The sequence below is a fragment of the Panthera onca genome, chromosome A2 (genome assembly GCF_046562875.1).
Source record: "Panthera onca isolate mPanOnc1 chromosome A2, mPanOnc1 haplotype 2, whole genome shotgun sequence".
In the NCBI taxonomy this organism is placed as follows: domain Eukaryota; kingdom Metazoa; phylum Chordata; class Mammalia; order Carnivora; family Felidae; genus Panthera; species Panthera onca.
This window is the reverse complement of record NC_138340.1, coordinates 32916586-32936118: the sequence shown is the minus strand read 5'-3', so window position 1 is coordinate 32936118 and position 19533 is coordinate 32916586. Positions and strand designations below refer to the sequence as shown.

At 41.0% G+C, this 19533-nt stretch overlaps 1 protein-coding gene across 16 annotated transcripts in view; it reads left to right on the top strand.

Annotated features, from left to right (window-relative positions):
• MAGI1 (membrane associated guanylate kinase, WW and PDZ domain containing 1) overlaps positions 1-19533 on the top strand; it is a 632114-nt gene that overhangs the window by 547895 nt on the left and 64686 nt on the right. For all 16 annotated transcript variants that reach the window (XM_081794968.1, XM_060633706.3, XM_081794967.1 and 13 more), the window contains 3 exons: positions 2368-2460; positions 7688-7870; positions 8665-9285. In XM_081794968.1, the coding sequence (XP_081651094.1) occupies positions 2368-2460; positions 7688-7870; positions 8665-9285 (897 nt within the window). The remainder of the gene's footprint in view (positions 1-2367; positions 2461-7687; positions 7871-8664; positions 9286-19533) is intronic.

Below are 19533 nucleotides of genomic sequence, written 5' to 3'. Positions count from 1 at the left end.
AGTTAATTCATGATCTTTATAAAAATATGGACAGTTCAAGAATGGAGAATATTAAATTCTCCCCTGCTTGCTCCTGTCTCATTCTCAATGATAGACACTGTGCTGAAATTTTAAGTTTGTTTGTTTTGAGAGAGCCTGAGACAGCACAAGTCGGGGAATGACAGCTAGAGAGGGAGAGAGAGAGAGAGAGAGAGGGAGAGGGAGAGAGAGAGAATCCCAAGCAGGCTCTGTGATGCCAGCACAGAGCCCAATGTAGGGCTTGTACCCACGAAGCCATGAGATCATGACCTGAGCTGAAACCAAGAGTCGGATGCTTAACTGACTGAGCCACCCAGGTGCCCCTGTACATAGATGCATATTTTAATAAAAATCGGATTGTAACTTATAGGGGTGTGTGTGTGTGTGTGTGTGTGTGTGTGTGTGTGTGTGTATAACTTATATGTATATATATATAAGTTATATATATGCATATATATGTATATGTATTAGTTTTGGGACCTGATGATCTCATTTAAATGTATTTCTTGCACATATTTCAAAGCTGGTTAATAAAGATTTGCCCTGTAATTTTTAAGGGCTGCATAATTTTCCATTTTATGAACTTACTTCATTCAGTTTTTTATTAATACATCTGTTCATTAATAGCCATCTAGTTATTTGTAGGGTTTTTTAGTTTTTCATTGCACCCTTTTAAAATGATATACTCAGGGGCACCTGGGTGGCTCAGTTGGTTAAGTGTTCAACTCTTGGTTTCATCTCAGGTCATGACCTCACACTTTTGTGAGTTTGAGCCCCACGTCGGGCTCTGTGCTGGCAGTGAGGAGTATGCTTGGGATTCTCCCTTTCTCTCTGCTTCTCCCCCACTTGTGCCCTCTCTGGCTCTCTTGCAATAAATAAACTTAAAAAAATAAAATGAAATGACTGCTCAATACCCTCTCAATGTAATATGCAAATATCAAATATATGAAGATCAAATATGACACTTTTATTATAATATTCAACATAGTAAATATAGGTCATAGGGGGAAAGTTGGCAGATTTTTCTGTGAATGGCCAGCTAGAGGACATTTTAGCCTTTGCCATTCATCCGGTCTCTATCACAACTGTTCATCTCAGCCCTTGAAGTATGAAAAGACCCGTACACAATGTGTAAATGAATAGATGTGACTGTGTTCCAATAAAACGTCATGTATGAAGATGGATATTTGAACTTGATGTAATTTTCATGTGTTACAAAGTATTTCTCATTTTAATTTTTTCAACCATGTAAAGATGGAAAAACCATCCTTGGCTTGAAAGTTGTATCAAAATGGACAGTAGGGTCCCTTTGGCTTATAAGCCACAGGTGGCCAAACACTGCCATAGATTGTATTTTACTGTCTTTTGTTTCTGTTTTTGTTTTTTTAAGTAAGCTCTACGTCCAACATGGGCCTAGAACTTGTGATTCCGAGATCAAGAGTCTCATGCTCTACAAGCTAGCCATCCAGGCCCCACTACACTGTATTTTAGATAGAGTATGTGTGTGTGTGTGTGTATGTGTGTGTGTGTGTGTGTGTGTGTGTGTGTGTGTGTGTGTGTGTGTCTGTGTGTTCGTGTGTATGCACCTATCAAAAAGTTCTCCTTTCTACCTTCATCTCTTTTCTAGTTAAAAAAAAAATGTTTTTAAATATTTTTCTCAACTGGTGAAACTTTGTAGTGCGAGAAAGTGCTGTTTGAAGGCTGGGGTATATGGTTGAATATATTAGCTGGAAGGTGACTGTGTAAGTCTCAAGGGTCACTCACAGTGCGTTGTTTCTGGGCCTCCAAGGTGAGGAGGACTACAGTCAGGACGCAGGCATGTTGGTGATGAGTCCCGTTCGGGTTTGGGAGATGGGAGGGGATAGCACTTCAGCAAACTGCTGAAATCACCTTTATTGTCATCCAAGACGACCAGACCTCAGCAGCTCAGCTCATGTCTCAAGTGTGTTAGAGACGGTTTTCCCTCATCGGGCTGGTGGCGTCAGTTGATTGTATATCTTTCCTGATATTTTTTGCTTGGTCTCACTTTGGACCCTCCGGTCACAGAGAACTGAAGTTTTTATTGTTCATATCACAATATGATATGAGCTTTCCTCAAAACTCTGATGGGAGAGGGACACACAGAGACACACACACACACACAGAGGGAGAGAGAAAGAGAGAGAGAGAGAATCTTATCCTTAACAAAGAGTGGGGTCTGATACCAGTTTGTTTTCCATCTAAGCTCTCTGTGTCTAGTTTCATTAGTTTGGATAGTTGGATGCTTAAGAAGGTGAATCTTCTTTTAAGAGAATGTTAATGTGACTCCCATTTGAAGGAAACACAATGTACTCTTTCTTTTCCTCACAGAATGGACGGAACATCACCCATCTCTTGTGCCTCCTGTTACTCCAAACCACCCCCCGAGCAATCCGGAGCCAGCCAGGGAAGCTCCACTTCAGGGTAAAGCGTCTTTATGATGATGAAGCGTTTAGATCAAAAATTTAATTTTTTAAAGGAAGTTTAAAAAGTAGAATCTCACAGTTGCCAATTCATTCCTTTGATGGTGAAAACGGTGATGTTAGAAATTCTAAACACACTGTTAATCAAACTTGCCAAGAAAACTAGAACTTTGTGTGTGTGTAAATTTGCTCAGCTAATTGCAGTGCTCTGAAAATAATGACCACTTGCCATTAGGGTTTCTCAGCCTCAGCACCTTTGACGCTTAGGGCCAAATAATTCTTTGTTGTGCGTGGGTCCTGTCCTGTGCATTGGACCAAGTTTAGGGGCGTCCATGGTCTCTACCCTCTTGTGACAACTAAAAATGCCCCAGTCATTGCCAGATGCCCCTGGGGAGAAATCCCAGGGTTGTAAATCACTGATTTCGAGACTACAGAAATTTATTATTGGTATTTAGTAAGATAACTTGAAGAGTCAGCTTGAGGATATTCCAAGATCCTCGTCAACATACTTGCTTTTGACTAAGATTTTCTTGTAAATGTGAAACCATTTGATATTATTATATACTAAATGTGAATCTCCTATTCTTGCTGTAGTTTGGCATTTACACACATTTTACAATGTTTCGTTGGGTCTCACTTATTTATGCTCACAGATAGTAGGAGCCCCTAGAGACGTTCATTTTTAAAAATTGGTATCTCCAGAATCCTACTCCTTTCAGGCCTGATTGCTCTTAAATGATAGAGAAGAATTGGGTTTTTTGTTTGTTTTTGTTTTTTAAATTTCTTTAAATAAGAAAAATAGAACAGGCACTATATTTGATAGAGTTGGGGAATGTTTGTGGTACAGACCCATTAAAAAGACTAAGGTTTGTCTTCGTTCTCTGTACATTTTTAAAGAGGTATCGTTGCGTTAGATTTAAAAAGACAAGTAGAAAAACTCTTTTCTCTGATTTTCATTCCTCCATTATAATTTTCATGAGAAAGAAGTTGCTTCCCTGGAAAGCTGATAGCATCATGAGATTGGTAATAATACCAGTTTATGTAAAATAATTTCTCCTGTCGTGGGTGTACATTTTTATGGTCCTAATGGTTTTAATAAAGATAGAACATAGCAGATAATAACATTAATATCAATGCGATTGTGGCTTCCTCTGTATTTTTTAAATAGAAAATTCCTTCTGCAACCTCATGTGGCCTTATTTCCCTGCCTGCTGGTTAAGTGTCCTGTTCTAGCATCCTGCTAGGACTCTCAGGAAGAATGTGTAGCTACCTTGGTTAGACTGGTATTGGTGTTGCTTTGCTAAGTTCACTGCCCAACGAAACTTTCCTCTGACCAAGGGTACACTTCTAATTCCAGCAGATGATAACGTTGAAGAGAGTTGCTCTTAGGAAAATTCTCCAATTCCAGTTGAGGCTTCGAGAGAGATTTCTGCAGCCATCCCTCCATTGCACCCACCCCACCACCACCGCTTTCGAAATTACAACTCACCTTTAGTGGGCTGTTTTTATTTACCGGGTACCTCCCTACATATCTTCTGTCTGCTATGGTTTTTCCTTACGGCTATCATGAATAAGGAGGTTGGTACTGTCATTACCTCCATTTGCACCTGTAACACTTAGGCAGAGAGAGCATTGGTGACTTGGCCCACACCACACAGCCAGAAAGTACTAGAGCACCCGATTTGAATCCTAAGTGTCATTAGGAACAGTTAAATTTCTGGCTAAAACCTTTTTGTTCATTTGTTTCTTGTCTGTATGTGCGGGGACACCACTGTGTAGTCTAAATGTGGCCAACCAATACAGATGCCAATGGCTACGTGTTGACATTTAAATTGATTACAATTAAAAAACAATAAAGAGGTGCCAGGTGGCTCAGTCATTTGGGTGCATGACTTCGGCTCAGGTGATGAACTCATGATTCGTGGGTTTGAGCCCCGTGTCAGGCTCTGTGCTGACAGCTCAGAGCCTTTAGCCTGCTTCACATTCTGTGTCTCCCTTTCTCTCTGCCCGTTCCCCACTAATGCTCTGTCTCTCTCTGTCTCTCAGAAGTGAATAAACGTTAAAAAAATTTTTTTAAGTAAATAAAATAAAAATTTAGTCCCTCAGTTCCCCTAGCTGCATATCAAGGGCTCAAGAGCTATGTGTGATTAGTGACTGCCATATTGGACAGTGCAGATATAAAGCATTGTCTTGTCATAGAAATTGCTATTGGACATCACTGGCCTAGGGTGTTCAGACACATGCTAAAAAATTGTGCCAACCTGTCAGAAAAGCAAACTCCTTAGGGCTATTGAAGAGCAGAATTTGGGGACAAGACTCCAAAGATCCTGATTAAATAGGTCTAGCATAAGCCCTAGACAGGAGTACCTTTATTTATTTATTTATTTATTTATTTATTTATTTATTTATTTATTTTTAATTTATGTATTTATTTTGAGAGAGAGAGAGAGAGAACATAAGCAGGGAAAGGACAGAGAGAGGGAAAGACAGAATCCCAAGCAGGCTCCATGCTGTCAGCGCAGAAAACCCCAACATGGGGCTTGAACTCACAAACTGTGAGGTCACGACCTGAGCCAAGATCAAGAGTTGGGAGCTTAACCAACTGAGCCACTCAGGCAACTCTAAAATGAGTACCTTTAAAAAAAAAAAAAGAGCTACCCAGGTGATTCTCATACATAACAAGATCGTGCAGCTGTATAAGTCAGCAGACTAGGATCTCTTGGAAAATTACATTTACCACAGGGCTGCAGTAGAGAGCTCCAGTCCCACTGCTTGTGGGTAGAAAGTGCTTTTCCAAAGCTACGTTAGCTCATGACCCAACCATTCATAAAACATAATCAAATGTCCATGAATGTGAAGCCCTGTGATCTTCCCTAGTTAAGCGCTAAAAAAAGGAAGTCATCGGTGTAATTTCAAAGCTCTGTTCCTGTCTCCATTAAGTTGAAAACATTCTAAGTTCAAAATATGCTAATGGCTTTTTAAAAAATTCATTCAGTTAAACTGCCAGGCACATTTTCACATTTTCTAACTTTGCCTATAATGAGGGTGAGAAGCTTAAACACCCAACCACGTCTTCCCACCTTCTCAAAGACACGTTGAATCTCATTTCTTTGTGCTGTTGTTCAGTGATTCGTTTATTTAGCACAAACTTTTGGAGCACATGAAGTGAAGGGGTGGGCGAGAATCAGACAAATCACCAAACCTATACATATCTAAGACGCATACTTTGTTGGATGGTGATAAATACTAGGGACAGAAAACAAGCAGGAAAGGGGGATTGGCAATGGTGGAGGAGGTGTTACAGTTTTTAAGAAGATGGCCAGACAGAGCCTCACTGAGAAGGTGACGGCCACTGCTGTCTCTGCATAACCGAAATGTGTGTCCCTTCACGCCATCCCAACTCCCTAGCTGCCTCTGCCTTAAGGATGTAGGCTATTCGCACACACCCCTGGCCTCGGTTTTCCATCTGATAATTGCCGTGGCAGCTGTCTCCCCACAAGCCCCGAGTGCACTTGAAACCACCTTTCTGATGCCGTGGCGGACGACTGTGCATGGCGAATGCGTCAGCCTTGCCTTTCGTTAGCCGCCGTGACGAGTCTGTAGTTGATGAAGCTTCCAACCAGCTTTGCAAAGGGGGAGCTTCATGAGCAGGACGATGACTCTAGTAATTTAAAAGAGTCCTTTTTAAGAGCCGGGAACTTTTGAAATATGCAATTAAAAATTGTATGTGTGCCCAGAGACTTTTTGAAAAAGGCCTTTTAGCTATAGCTAACCAAAAATAACTTCCTTTCTGGGTGCCACACTTGGGTGTAGGGGTCTATGAGACTTCTCCTGGGTGTTTTGTTTTTGTTTTGATAACACTTTAGATAGAAGATGAGGAAGCTGTGGCAAGCAGGAGAGAAGGGGATATGAATTATAATTAGGAGAGGGTTTTTTTTGTTTGTAAGATTTTGTTTTTAAGTAATCTCTACACCTAACGTGAGGCACGAACTTACAACCCCGACATCAAGAGTCGCACGCTCTACTGAGCTCTATTAGGAGCCCTTAATCAGGAGAGTTTAAAAAGTCTAAACCTGAAATGCTGTCCACTGTTTGGGATAACTAGAGAAATTCTGGGAAGTTTCTCAATTGTGGAGAAATTCCTAACAATACTGACTTTAAAATTTTTGGTTTGTGTACAAACTGTTATTGTGAATATTATCAAGAAAACAAGAAAACCATAGGGAGCATGTTTGGTAGTTCTTTAGCTATATAGCTGTTGATTTATTTTATTTCAGTTTTTTTTTAATTTATGTATTTATTTTGAGAGAGGTCATGGGGGAGAGGCAGAGAGAGAGGGAGAGAGAGAATCCCAAGCAGGCTCCACACTGTCAGTGCAGAGCCCAGCATGGGGCTTGATCCTGTTAAATGTGAGATTGTGACCTGAGCTGAAATAAGTGCCCCTATTAATTGATTTTAAACAGGACAACTGAATTTGGAGCAGTTTGGCTTTTGTTAGTAACTATTTCGTTTAGATGTTTTGTATTTTAAGAAAATCTTCTAAGCCACACGTCCTAAACTTTTTTAAACAATAAATTTTATTAGGGGGCATGTCCAGGCTATTTTACAAATTGTTAAAAGACAAAAACATACAGGAAAAATGACACATTTGAAACTCAATTCAAGGTGAAGTTATGACGCTTCTAATTTTGAAAGTAGCAAATTACATTTTTATCATTATTCTTTGGGACCGTATGTTTCCTGGCATCCTCTATATATTTTCAGAATGTGTTTTCTGTTTGATTAGAAACTAAAGTTTTCGCTGAATTGGTTTCACAAGTAGAAGCCAAGCCTGAGGCAACACGTTGGAAGTTGTATTGCAAATTAGAAACCGTAACAACACAGAGAACACAAAACACAGACCCATTTTATCTTCTGTGAAGGACCTCATGGCAGCTCAATTGCCGTGAAACTACATGAACTGAAACCAAGAAGTGTTTCAGATGATGCTCATTTTTCTCTTGTATTTTCTTTGAGAACTTCATGCTGACATACTGTAGGTACCATATCCCCCTTCTTAAACAGAGGGGCCTGGGAACACCACCTTATTACTGCAGTCAAGAGAGGAATTTCCTAAGACCCCTCAGGCACAGGAGCTTGGAGAGCCATCCATAAGTTGTGTCGTTTCTTATTTAATTCACCTTTTCATGCATAGTGACGTTCCTTATACTTTTCTTATTTTCATCCAGGCAAACCCTTTTTTACACGAAACCCTTCTGAGTTGAAAGGCAAGTTTATTCACACGAAGCTGCGGAAAAGCAGTCGTGGCTTTGGCTTCACAGTTGTTGGAGGTGATGAACCTGACGAGTTTCTGCAGATCAAGAGCTTGGTCCTGGATGGTCCTGCGGCATTGGATGGCAAGATGGAAACAGGTAGAGGCACCACAGGGCCCTAGCATTCCCTGTGTGGTGTGACTGCCACCTGGCACCTGAACTGGGGCCAACGACATCATGATTTCGTGACTTTATAAATGTTTTTTATTTTTGTATTTTTTAAGTTTATTTGTTTATTTTGAGAGAAAGAGAGAGAGAGAGAGAGAGAGAGCCCACGAGCTGGGGAGGGCCATGGAGAGGGAGAGGGAATCCCAAGCAAGCTCTGGCACTGTGAGCACAGAGCCTGATACAGGGCTTGATCCCATGGACCATGAGATCATGACCTGAACTGAAACCAAGAGATGCTTAACTGACTGAGCCACCCAAGTGGCCCCAGTAAATGTTTTTTTTAAAACACTGTAAGTAAGCAAGATTCCTCACTACATAAATGCATTCCCTGGTATAGATGCAAACCTTTGAAGCCATTTTAACTTTGGGGTACTGTTAGGGTGCTATTAAATACAGTAAGGTGGTAATTTACTAAAAATTTAGATCTGTATGAATAGAAGAAGTCTAAACTTGGATTTCTGCAATGAGAATTTTTTTTAGAAGAAATCCCACTGTTCTTTCAATGATCATTATATTCTCATTAGCAGGGCAGACAGGGGATGCTGAAAGAATGCCTTGTTAGCAGTTACAATAAGTAATAGAAGCATTTCCCTTTGTGCCCTATGATACCACCCCCAAATCCAGTTTCCGTTCAGCTTCCTTTTTGGTAGAATTTCATAGTATAATGTTGATAAAACTTGTTTTGGCTACTTTCTTTTTAACCCCCAAACTCTTACCTTTTGCAGGAGATGTCATTGTCAGCGTGAATGACACCTGTGTTTTGGGACACACACATGCGCAAGTTGTGAAAATCTTCCAGTCCATTCCCATTGGTGCCAGCGTGGACCTTGAACTCTGCCGAGGTTACCCGTTGCCTTTTGACCCAGATGACCCCAATACAAGTTTAGTGACTTCGGTAGCCATTTTGGATAAAGAACCAATTATTGTGAATGGGCAAGAGACCTATGATTCGCCGGCTAGTCACAGCAGTAAAACAGGCAAAGTCAATGGCATGAAGGATGCCAGGCCAAGCAGCCCTGCTGATGTGGCTTCAAACGGTTCCCATGGTTACCCCAATGACACTGTCTCTTTGGCTTCCTCCATAGCCACTCAGCCAGAGCTCATAACTGTTCATATAGTCAAAGGCCCAATGGGCTTTGGTTTTACTATCGCGGACAGTCCTGGTGGCGGTGGCCAAAGAGTGAAACAGATCGTGGACAGTCCAAGGTGCCGCGGCCTGAAAGAAGGGGATCTTATAGTGGAAGTTAATAAGAAGAACGTGCAGGCTCTGACCCATAATCAAGTTGTGGATATGCTGATTGAATGTCCAAAGGGAAGTGAAGTCACACTGTTGGTGCAACGAGGAGGTATGTAGGTTTCTTTTGTTCTATGATTTTTTTTTTTTCTCTTAACCCAGAATCCATTGTTTCACTTACTAGTCTCCAGGTGGCTTTGGGGGCTTTTTAAATGTCTAGTCTTTAAGATCATTTTTATTTACCCGTTTGGAAACATATTCAAATTGCCTTCTGTTTTTTCCAAATGGTAGCCTGTATAGAATAAAGGTTGTGTTTATATATTATGTTATACCTGTGTAGCCAAAATGATAGTTTTAAATGTAACTTGCATTGTGCTTTTAAAAAAACATTAATATTTTAGAATCTCTATCCTTCAAGTGTCCTGAACCTGGCCTGCACAGCCTGCATGCAAAACGTGGCTCTCGCTCACTGTTACAACCTCATTTCATACTCCTCTCCCCTTGTCACTATAGTCTAGCCACCTGGCTTCTTTTCGGAAGAGGCTCTAGTAGTACAAGCCTTTGCTGTCTCAGGGCCTTTGCACTTCCTGTTCCCACTGCTTGGAAAGCTCTTGCCCCAGCTATTCACTTGGCTAACTCAGTCTCACTCAAGTCTCCTCCTAGACGAATGTTTCTCAGGTTACTTTTTTAAAGTAGCTTCTCAGTTCCTTGTAATCTTCACTGCAGCGTCCCATTTCTTCCTAGCCTTTATTACATCATTATTATTATGACACAAGTCATTGTTTTGTGTATGTATTTAATTTTTCTTTGTTGCTCTCTTTTTCACTAGAATATAAGACCCATAAAGCAGGGCCCATGTCTGCATGTTGACAGTTGTATGCTTTCATAAATGAAAAAAATATTGAATGAGTGAATGGGTATGTGATTACTTACATTTGACAGGAACAATAGCTCCAGGATCATAATGAAAAACATACCTCAATATACCCACATCTTCATGAAGTGGTAGGATCTCAGAGAAGTGGGGTACTCTAAATCTTGAGACCTAGATTTCCTCTTCCCTGCCTGCACCCCTTAATCCTGCCCCACCAGAACTCTCAGGAACTCGCACTGAGAAGTATTTTTTACATGGATGAAATGAAATGTATTGTCCCTGGGTATGCGTATGTGACTAGTGTGGATTGATCACTTCACACAGTGGGCCTGAGAATGGTTGTTCCTTCAGTCTTTGCCAACATGATCTGTTTCATGTACAGCATATTTTGATTGTCTGAAAAGAGATCAAGAGCTAGACATTTATTTCCTTTTGGTTCCATTGAAGCAGAGGAACTCCTTTGTGTCACGGCGACTGTGTTCTCATCTCATGACGTTGTACGTTCTGTGGTCAGAATGACTGGGGTCACTGGACAGAAATCCAAAATTGAGAGCAATTGTCTGTGTGAACTGAAATGCTCAGCTAACACGTCTTAAACAGCTACAATAGCCATTGTGCAGATTGAACTTTTAACCAGTTATCTTCAGCAACATCCTTTTGAAGTCTCTTCTTGTACCTTGATCACTTGACTGCACAGATCAGTTTTTTTAACAGTGACCGAGATGTAGGAGAAAGTGACTTGAGATTAAGAATGATCATGATGGTGGTGGTGTTGATATTGGTGGTGATGGTGGTGATGGTTGATGGTTGTTGTTGGTGGTGGTGGTGATGGTGTTGATGATGATACCTGACACTTGTGGATAAGCTGGCAATTTACAAAGCACTTTTAATATTGGCCCCTGCCTCTCATCTCACTTGTACCATGTCCCTGAAAGGTAGGCAGGTGCCATGCTCTACTATGACTGAGGGGTTCACCTCAAATCTGGGGTTTCCATTTCAACACTCTGCCCTGCTTAACTCCGAATAACATGGGTTTTTCCATAATTGCTGATTTTTGTGGCCAGCAGCTTGAAAACTTAAATAGTTCTTGGTCCATCTGGGCCATTTTTGACTTAGCCACTGCTCATTTGATGGCCACAAACCACCCTGCTCTGCTGCCTAATTTATTTGCTCCTTCATGTCATTTTTCAGTGTGTTCAGTTTTTCTTTTTTATTAGATTCACTTGAAGGAAACCAAAAAATAGTGCCTCATTACACCCTCTAACTTACTACATTCACCGGAACCATACTGTAATGAATATGCCCAAACTAGCAAACAACTGATGATAGAAACCTACCCCTGGATTTCACATATGCTTGCATTTTCTCTTCTTCATTTCTAAGACCTTCTTTTTGTTAATGCCATTACATCATATAAACTTAAATTAATGTGGAAAGATCCAGAATATATTGCCACATTAGTGAACATCTCCATAGTTTATTCCGGAATCTGAGTAATTTAAAATCAGTCTCACATCAGCAGTCTTTAAAATACACCATATGCCTTGTGTTTGATTTATGTTTTGGATAGAAAGTTTGTACATCTGCATTTGGCAGGCTAGCACTAGCTACTATTAATCTTTCTAGAAAGCATATAAATATATTTGTTTTTGCCATACGTTAGTTATTTGAACAGGGGCCAACATTTTAGTCATCACTCCTGTATGGTGAGGGTGTCAACGAGAAGGTTTGGTGAAGCCACAAAGGCAGCTTCTAGGTTAAATGAGAAAGTTAATGGCCACTTCACGGATTCTTTCTAATGAGTCTCATTTCTGCCAAACTCCTAGTAAAGCAGATTGATAAACTCATGATTCTTGTGAGTCTTAGGAATTGAAATCTTGAGGATGAGGCTTTCTGTGCTTTAAACAACTGGCCTTTTCTACTTTGGGACAGAAGTAGCTACATTTGTATTTGTTTTCATTCTTAATCTCCTGAGCTCATTTTTGAGGTCTCTTCTTGTCAAGATCGGGTACCTTTTGATTTTGGTATTTTTTTTGTCTTCCCTCCTCCACCCTAAGCTGGAAATCAAGCAGAGGTTGGAATATCATTTGTGGATTTCTGGGACTGGACAGTTTCCTGGATCTGGCGTGGAATTGCTGGGGTGTTCATCCACATCCCCTGGCAGCTGGGACCCTTACCGATTTGTTTACAAGTATCTTCTCTGTAAATAGGTCCTTGTCTCCTGGTCCATCAGTCACACTCTTCATGGGCACAGCCTTCTTCCTAGGCCTGGCTCCCCATCTTCCTGAGGCACTTACCTTCCTCCTTCGCCCTCTGCTGTGCAGTCAGGAGAATGCTCTTTACTTATCTTACCTTCATGTAGTATTTGCATTCAGATAGCCTGTTGCCTGACACCAGTGTGAATCTAGAGACTTTTTTTAGGTGTGTGGAAAATTATGCTAGAAGGAGATTGCTGGTTTTTTTTTTTTTTTAAGAATATCGTGGGTTTTGGGGCACCTGGTTGGCTCAGTTGGTAGAGGATCTGACTCGATCTCAGGGTCCTGAGTTCCAGCCCCATGTTGGGAGTGGAGCCTACTTTGAAAAAAAGTAGTGGGTTTTTTTTTTTTTTTTTAAGTTTATTTATTTATTTATTTATTTATTTATTTAGAGAGAGAGTGTGTGTGTGTGTGCATGTGCACAGGGGACAGGAGAGAAGGGGAAAGAGAGAGAATCCCAAGCAGGCTCCATGCTGTCAGCACAGAGCTCACTGGTGGGGCTCGAACTCATGAACCATGAGATCATGACCTGAACTGAAACCAAGAGTTGGAGGCTTAACCATCTGAGCCACCTAGGTGCCCTTAGTGGGTTTTTTAATTTACAAGAGATCATTTGTCTTGTAAAAGTTGGTTTTTGGTTTCTTTTCTTTTCTTTTCTTTTTTCTTTTTTCTTTTCTTTTCTTTTTTTTCTTTTCTTTCTTTTCTTTTTTTTTTTTTTTTTTTTTTTTTTTTGCTTTTTTAAAAAAAGGGTATTGTATGTAACATGGCTACCTGTGCACCTTTGCGTATTTTGTGTACTTGGCTAATTCACACCGGTTAGCAAGTGGGACATTCTTTAAGATGTAATATTGGTTTGAGTCGGAATACTCTGTTTCATGAGATTTGGCAATACTTTATGAAAGTGGAGAATGTGTGTCTTGCTTTTGAGAGAAAGTGTGTATCGAAAGGACAGCTGACCTGGGCGCCAGGAGCCCCTCTCTGCTTCCACCTGCCCTCTTACTTCTCTACACCTCTGACCATGTTACCACTCCTGCCCTGAGACTCAGCGCTCAGTTCAACAAAATGGATGTTTTGAACCAGTCCTCTTCCGAGTGATGCTTTTTGGCCTACTACCTTAATGCACAAAATGATGTCCTTGATGTGTTAAAAGCCAAAATTCAACTGAGTAAATTTTAAAGATTGTAACTGGCTTTTTGCAGTGATTCCTGAGAGCACCCCATCGAGCAAAAGAAAGGAGCTCTGGGAAGCTCTACAGGATAGAAGGCTTTTACATGCAGAAAAGAGTAGGATGCGGTGTTAAACTAGCACAAAGCAGATGGTTGTGGTAGGATCACCTTCCCTTAGGGGAAGGCCAGCCTCTACCAGGCCGGTGACCTCACCAATGCTAACCAGGTAATTCCAAATGGTATGGTGTAAGATTTTATTCCTGGGAGAGGCTGAAACTGTAAGTAAATATTAAGTCTCAGTTTGGTGATCCAGGGCTCAGCATAAGTGACTCAATTTGGGACCTATTGTGTCATTTTTTAACAGTTCCCCACTTTTGATCAGACTCTCAGCCTGAGAGACGCGACTAAAGTTTTAAGGAATTACCACCACTCCTAGCTGCTGCTCTAGAGTTCTCAGATTTTGTTAATCTTCTGTGATGGTACTCACAGGTCATGACATCTTTTTGCTAAATCTCTGTGTGGTATTCACAGCTCACAACTCCAGATTCACAACTTTAAAAAAATGTTTATTTTTTTTTTTTGAGAGGTGGGTGCAGGGAAGGGGCAGCGAGAGGGAGGGAGAGAATCCCAACCAGGCTCCACACTGTCCCTGCAGAGCTTAACGCGGGGATCCATCTCCAGAAGTGTGAGATCATGACCTGAGCCAAAATCAAGAGTTGGACGCTTAACCAACTGAGCCACCAGGTGCCCCCAGGTTCACATTTTTTAAGTTGGTCATTCTCTTTGTTTGTCTTCTGACCTTCTGTTCTTGGGGGATCATGGGCTTGCTGGTGAGCAGCTGCAAACGTGCATTTAAAGCTTTTGAGAGAATATAATTCACCAGGGAAACCATTATGATTATTATAGACAGTATAATTAGCAATGTCTGGAATGTATTTCACAATCATGGTCCCCAAGACCCATAGCAGTCAGAATCAAGTAAGTCAAAGAAAGACCCCATTGTGAGGGAGTCACCTTTTTTAGGCCAACTGGCTGGTTCGGTGATCTTCCGTAGCTGAATTTCAGCTAACCCAGAAGTGTTCCTCCAGTCACAGAAAGGGATGTCGGCCACAGCACAGACACCTCCTTGCTCAGCTAAAAGCTAATCAGAGGCTGTTCTCTTACCAAGAACAGCTTTGGCCAGAGTCTGGGAATTTTTGCTAGGCAGTTGTTGCTTTAGCAGCAGGTTCTGAAATTATCTTCAAGAGTTACCGAGAGGTTCCTGCTCATAGCCTCAGGGCATTTACTTCTACCTGGGGGAGCCTGGTCTTCCAAAGGAGGCTGATTTTGAATCATGAATGCCTAACTGGTAATTCCTATATTCTTGCTTTTCACAAGCTGTTTGTTACATACATAGAGGAAAGATCCCAAGATTCTACAGCCAGATGATGCAGGTTTAAAGCCTAGCTCCCACCTCTATATGCTTTGTGACCTTACACAAATCACCTGAGAAAATGGGAATAATGAGACTTATTTTGCATGTGCATGTGCTTGATAAAGATAAAATAAGATACCATGTGTGCTCATTGCTTGCTGGCACACAAGTAATCACAGTAAATCAGTGGTGCTTTACTGATATTACCTAGTATCAGAAGCAACTGGGTAGTGCTGTTTTTTTGTTTTTTTTTTTAAACAGGGTGTGGGGGCACCTGGGTGGCTGAGTGGTTTAAGCATCTGACTTTGGCTCAGGTCCTGATCTCATGGTTCAGGAGTTCGAGCCCCACATCGGGTTGTCTGTTGTCCACGCAGAACTCACTTCGGATCCTCTGTCCTCCTCTCCCTCTGCCCCTCACCTGCACTCTCTCTCTCTCTCTCTCTCTTAAATAAATAAGCAAACAAACACTAAAAAAAAAAAAAAAAAAGGCCCTACCCAGACATACAGTATATTAATCACAGTGCATGACCTCTAGGCATCTTGTATTTTTGTAGAAGTTCCACAGGCAATTCTCATGTACAACCAGAACTGCAACCATGGACCTTTCCAGGTTTTTTTTTTTTAATATTTATTTATTTGGGGGAGAGTGTAAGCAGGGGAGGGGCAGAGAGAATGGGACAGAGGATCTGAAGCAGAAGCTCTGTTCTGAAAGCAGTGAGCTTGATGCGGGGCTTGAACTCAGAAACTATGATATCACAACCTGAGGTGAAGTCAGATGCTCAACCGACTGAGCCACCCAGGTGCCCCTGGACCCAGTTTTAATTCTCTGACATTTAACTTGGAGGAAAATCAGGTTATAACACTAAACAGTTACTTTCATTTCTTTTTTTGTTGTTTTAATAAAGTTTATTTATTTTGAGAGAGAGAGATCATGAGCAGGAGAGGGTCAGACAGAGAGAAAGAGAATATCCCAAGCAGGCTCCATACTGTTAGCATGGAGCCCGACATGGGGCTGAACTCACAAACCCTGAGATCATGACCTGAGCCGAAACCAAGAATCAGACACTTCACCGACTGAGCCACCCAGGTGCCCCACAGATACTTTCATTTCTGAATGATATTCTTCTTCTAAAGTCTATAAGCAACAGATTGTTTGGTCTTCCCGAAGGTCCGTCTCCTACAGCCTCATAATCGCACCTCATACCTTTAGAAGCATGATAAAGAGACCCTAACAGCCAGAAATTGGCTATGGAAATGGTGGTGGTTATGGTACTGATCATGTTCCTGCTCTCACTGATTGAGCACTTACGTGCACCCGACCTGTTACCATGGTACAGGCAGTTCATAGATACACCCGTGAATAAAACCTCGTGCACCCCATTGCTGTGACTACCCTGGAACTGCCATCACTTTGCATTGTGATTCTGAGTTAGGGTTCTCTGGGAAATGAAGACAGGGATTGTTAGCGCCTACACTAGGAAAAAAAATGAAAAAATTACTTTTGTTTTCGGTGTTGAAACTCCACAGCTAAATTTGCTTCCTGTAAAGCAAAGGGGAAATTTCTGGTTTGGTTGGAAAAGTATGTATAAGACTCCTCCTTGCTTAAATGACTTGTAATAAAACAGTAAATACTTCCAACGTGTGCCAGGCATAGTTGGCTCTAAACATTTTATATAGCACAATTTAAAAGAGCTCCATGAGTTAAGTAAAATCTTGGCTCCATTTAAGAGAAGATGCTGAGGCTCAGGACAGGGATTTACCAAGAATCACACAGCTGGTTAATGGCAAAGCCAGGATTTAAACCTGGAAGTTTTGGTCCTAAAGACTGGGCTCTTAACCACTAGGCTAAGCAGCATCTTGGTTTATAGATGCGTAACTTCAATACCATAAGTATTGAGGGGAATATCTTATGTATAAAGTAATGAATAAGGTCTGAAGTCCATGGGCAAATTGATGCCACTTAATTTTCATCAAAATTTACAGATGATATTTCATTAAATCATTGATCCATATAGGAAAAGTATTATCTAATCTCATCATCTAAGCACATCATCAACATTGTGTGTGGTTTTTTTTTCCTTCTGAAGCAATGCACAACCAGCATAATTAGAACCGCAGTGAGCTGTGCACCAGAGTTAAACCCGGGTGATCAGGTGTCTCTCTTCTCTTTGCCCTCTGGTCCTGGGCCTGAGTATGAATTGCAAATTGCACCGCTTCAGTGTTTGACTGCCAGAATCTCTCACATTGAGCTGCAGGACCTCCAAAAGAGGAATTTGGGTTGGTTGCAGAGTGATATCCTAATAGTGCTGGAGTTCTGTGTGTTCACATCAGCAAATTCGGTCATTCTCATCCCTCCCAGGATGCCCAGCTCCATCTACCTCCTGCTTCTTCCCTGGCCTCTGCCATCCATCATACGGCACCTGGCCTTGCAGTGGCCTTGCAGCCCATCCCAGGGCTTCCTACGGCCTATGCTCCTACTAGAGAAATGTAAAGTCAACTGAATCACGTCACTCCTCTTGTCCAAATGACTTCTCATCATCCAGGTTCAGCTCCAAGGTCCTGTGCCAAAGCTGTAGCCCTTACCCATCCCTCTGTCTGACTGTTTCTTCTCCAAGGGAGCCACAGGGCTCTCTCCCTCACGTCCTTCAGGCTTCTGCTCTGAGGTTCTTTCCTCCAAGAAGCCTACTCTGACCTCCCCATGGAAAATTACAGCACACCTCCAGCACCACTTTTCTGCTCAGTGCTGCTCGCTCACGGAACTCACACTTACTTATGACCTCCATGAGAGCAGGGACTTGGACTTGGTCACTACTTCGTCCCTGCCAGCTGAGATCATGCCTGGCACATTGTGGGTGTTCAGAAAGTGATATATGTTAAGTGAAAAGTGTGAATTAACATCAGGCCCTTTGGTTTTGTAAACACTAATCCTCAAGAGAACTCTCTGAGGTGAGCACTGTATTTTTTTAATTTTATAAGAATTTTTAAAAAAACTTTTAATGTTTATTTATTTTTGAGAGAGAGAGAGACAGAGTACAAGCAGGGGAGGGGCAGAGAGAAAAGGAAACACAGAATCCGAAGCAGGCTCCAGGCTCTAAGCTGTCAGCACAGGTCCCGATGGGAGGCTCGAACTCACAAACCACAAGATCATGACCTGAGCTCAGGTCAGACACTTAATGACTAAGCCACACAGGCACCGCATAATTTTATAAGAATCTTTAAAGTTTTTTATTTTAATTCCAGTTAATATATATTGTTATATTAGTTTTAGATGTATAATAATTCCCATCACCCATTTCACCTGTGCCCCCATCAAACATCAGTTTGTTCTCTCTAATTAAGTGTTTGTTTCTTAATTTGTCTTTCTTTTCTTTCTTTTTCCCTTTGTTCATCTTAAATTCTACCTGTGAGTGAAATCATATGGTATTTGTCTTTCTCTGACTCTATTGTCTCATTTAGCATTATACTCTTTAGTTCCATCCACATCATTGCAAATGGCAAGATTTCATTCTTTTTTCTGACTGAATAATATTCGTGTGCGTGCGTGTGTGTGTGTGTGTGTGTGTGTGTGTGTGTGTGTTTGTATCACTTCTTTATCCATTCATCAATCAGTGGACCCTTGGGTACTTCCATATCTTGCCTATTGTAAATATTGCTGCTATAAACATATGGGTCTCTATATTTCTTTGAATTAGTGTTTTTATATTCTTTGGGTAAATACTCAGTAGTGTGATTGTTGTATTAAAAGGTAGATCAATTTTTACCTTTTTGAGGAACCTCCATACTGTGTTTGATGGTGGCTGCGCCAGTTTGCTTTCCTACCAATGGTGTAAGAGGGTTCCTTTTTTTCCACATCTTTGTCAACACTTGTTGTTTTTTTGTGTGTTGTTGATTTTAGCCATTCTGACAGGTGTGAGATGATATCTCTTTGTAGTTTTAATTTGCATTTCCTTGATGATGAATGATGTTAAAGATCTTTTCACGTGTATGTTAGCCATCTGTACGTCTTCTTTGGTGAAATGCCTGTTCATGTCTTCTGCCCATTTTTAATTTGATTATTTGTTTCTTGAGTGTCGAGTTTATAAGTTCTTTATGGATTTTGGATACTAACCCTTTATCACATACGTCATTTGCAGATATCTTTTCCATTCTCTAGCTTGCCTTTTAGTTTTTTTGATTATTTCCTTTGCTGTACAGAAGCTTTTTATTTTGATGTAGTCCCAGTAGTTTTTGTTTTTGATTCCGTTGCCTCAGGAGACATGTCTAGAAAAAAACTTGCTATGGCTGATGTCAAAGAAGTTACTGCCTATGCTCTTATATAGGATTTTTTTATGGTTGCAGGTCTCACACTTAGGTCTTTCATCTACTTTCAATTTATTTTTGTGTATGGTGTGAGAAAGTGGTCTAGTTTCATTCTTTTGCATGATGCTGTCCAGTCTTCCCTACACAATTTGTTGAAGAGACTGTCTTTTCCCCACTGGATATTCCTTCCTGCTTTGTCAAAGATTACTTGACCACATGGTGGTAGGTTCATTTCTAGGTTTTCTATTCTGTTCCTTTGATTTATATGTCTGTTTTTGTGCCAGTGCCATACTGTCTTAATCACTGTAACTTTGCAGTTTGGCTTGAATTCCAGAATTGTGATGCCTCCAGC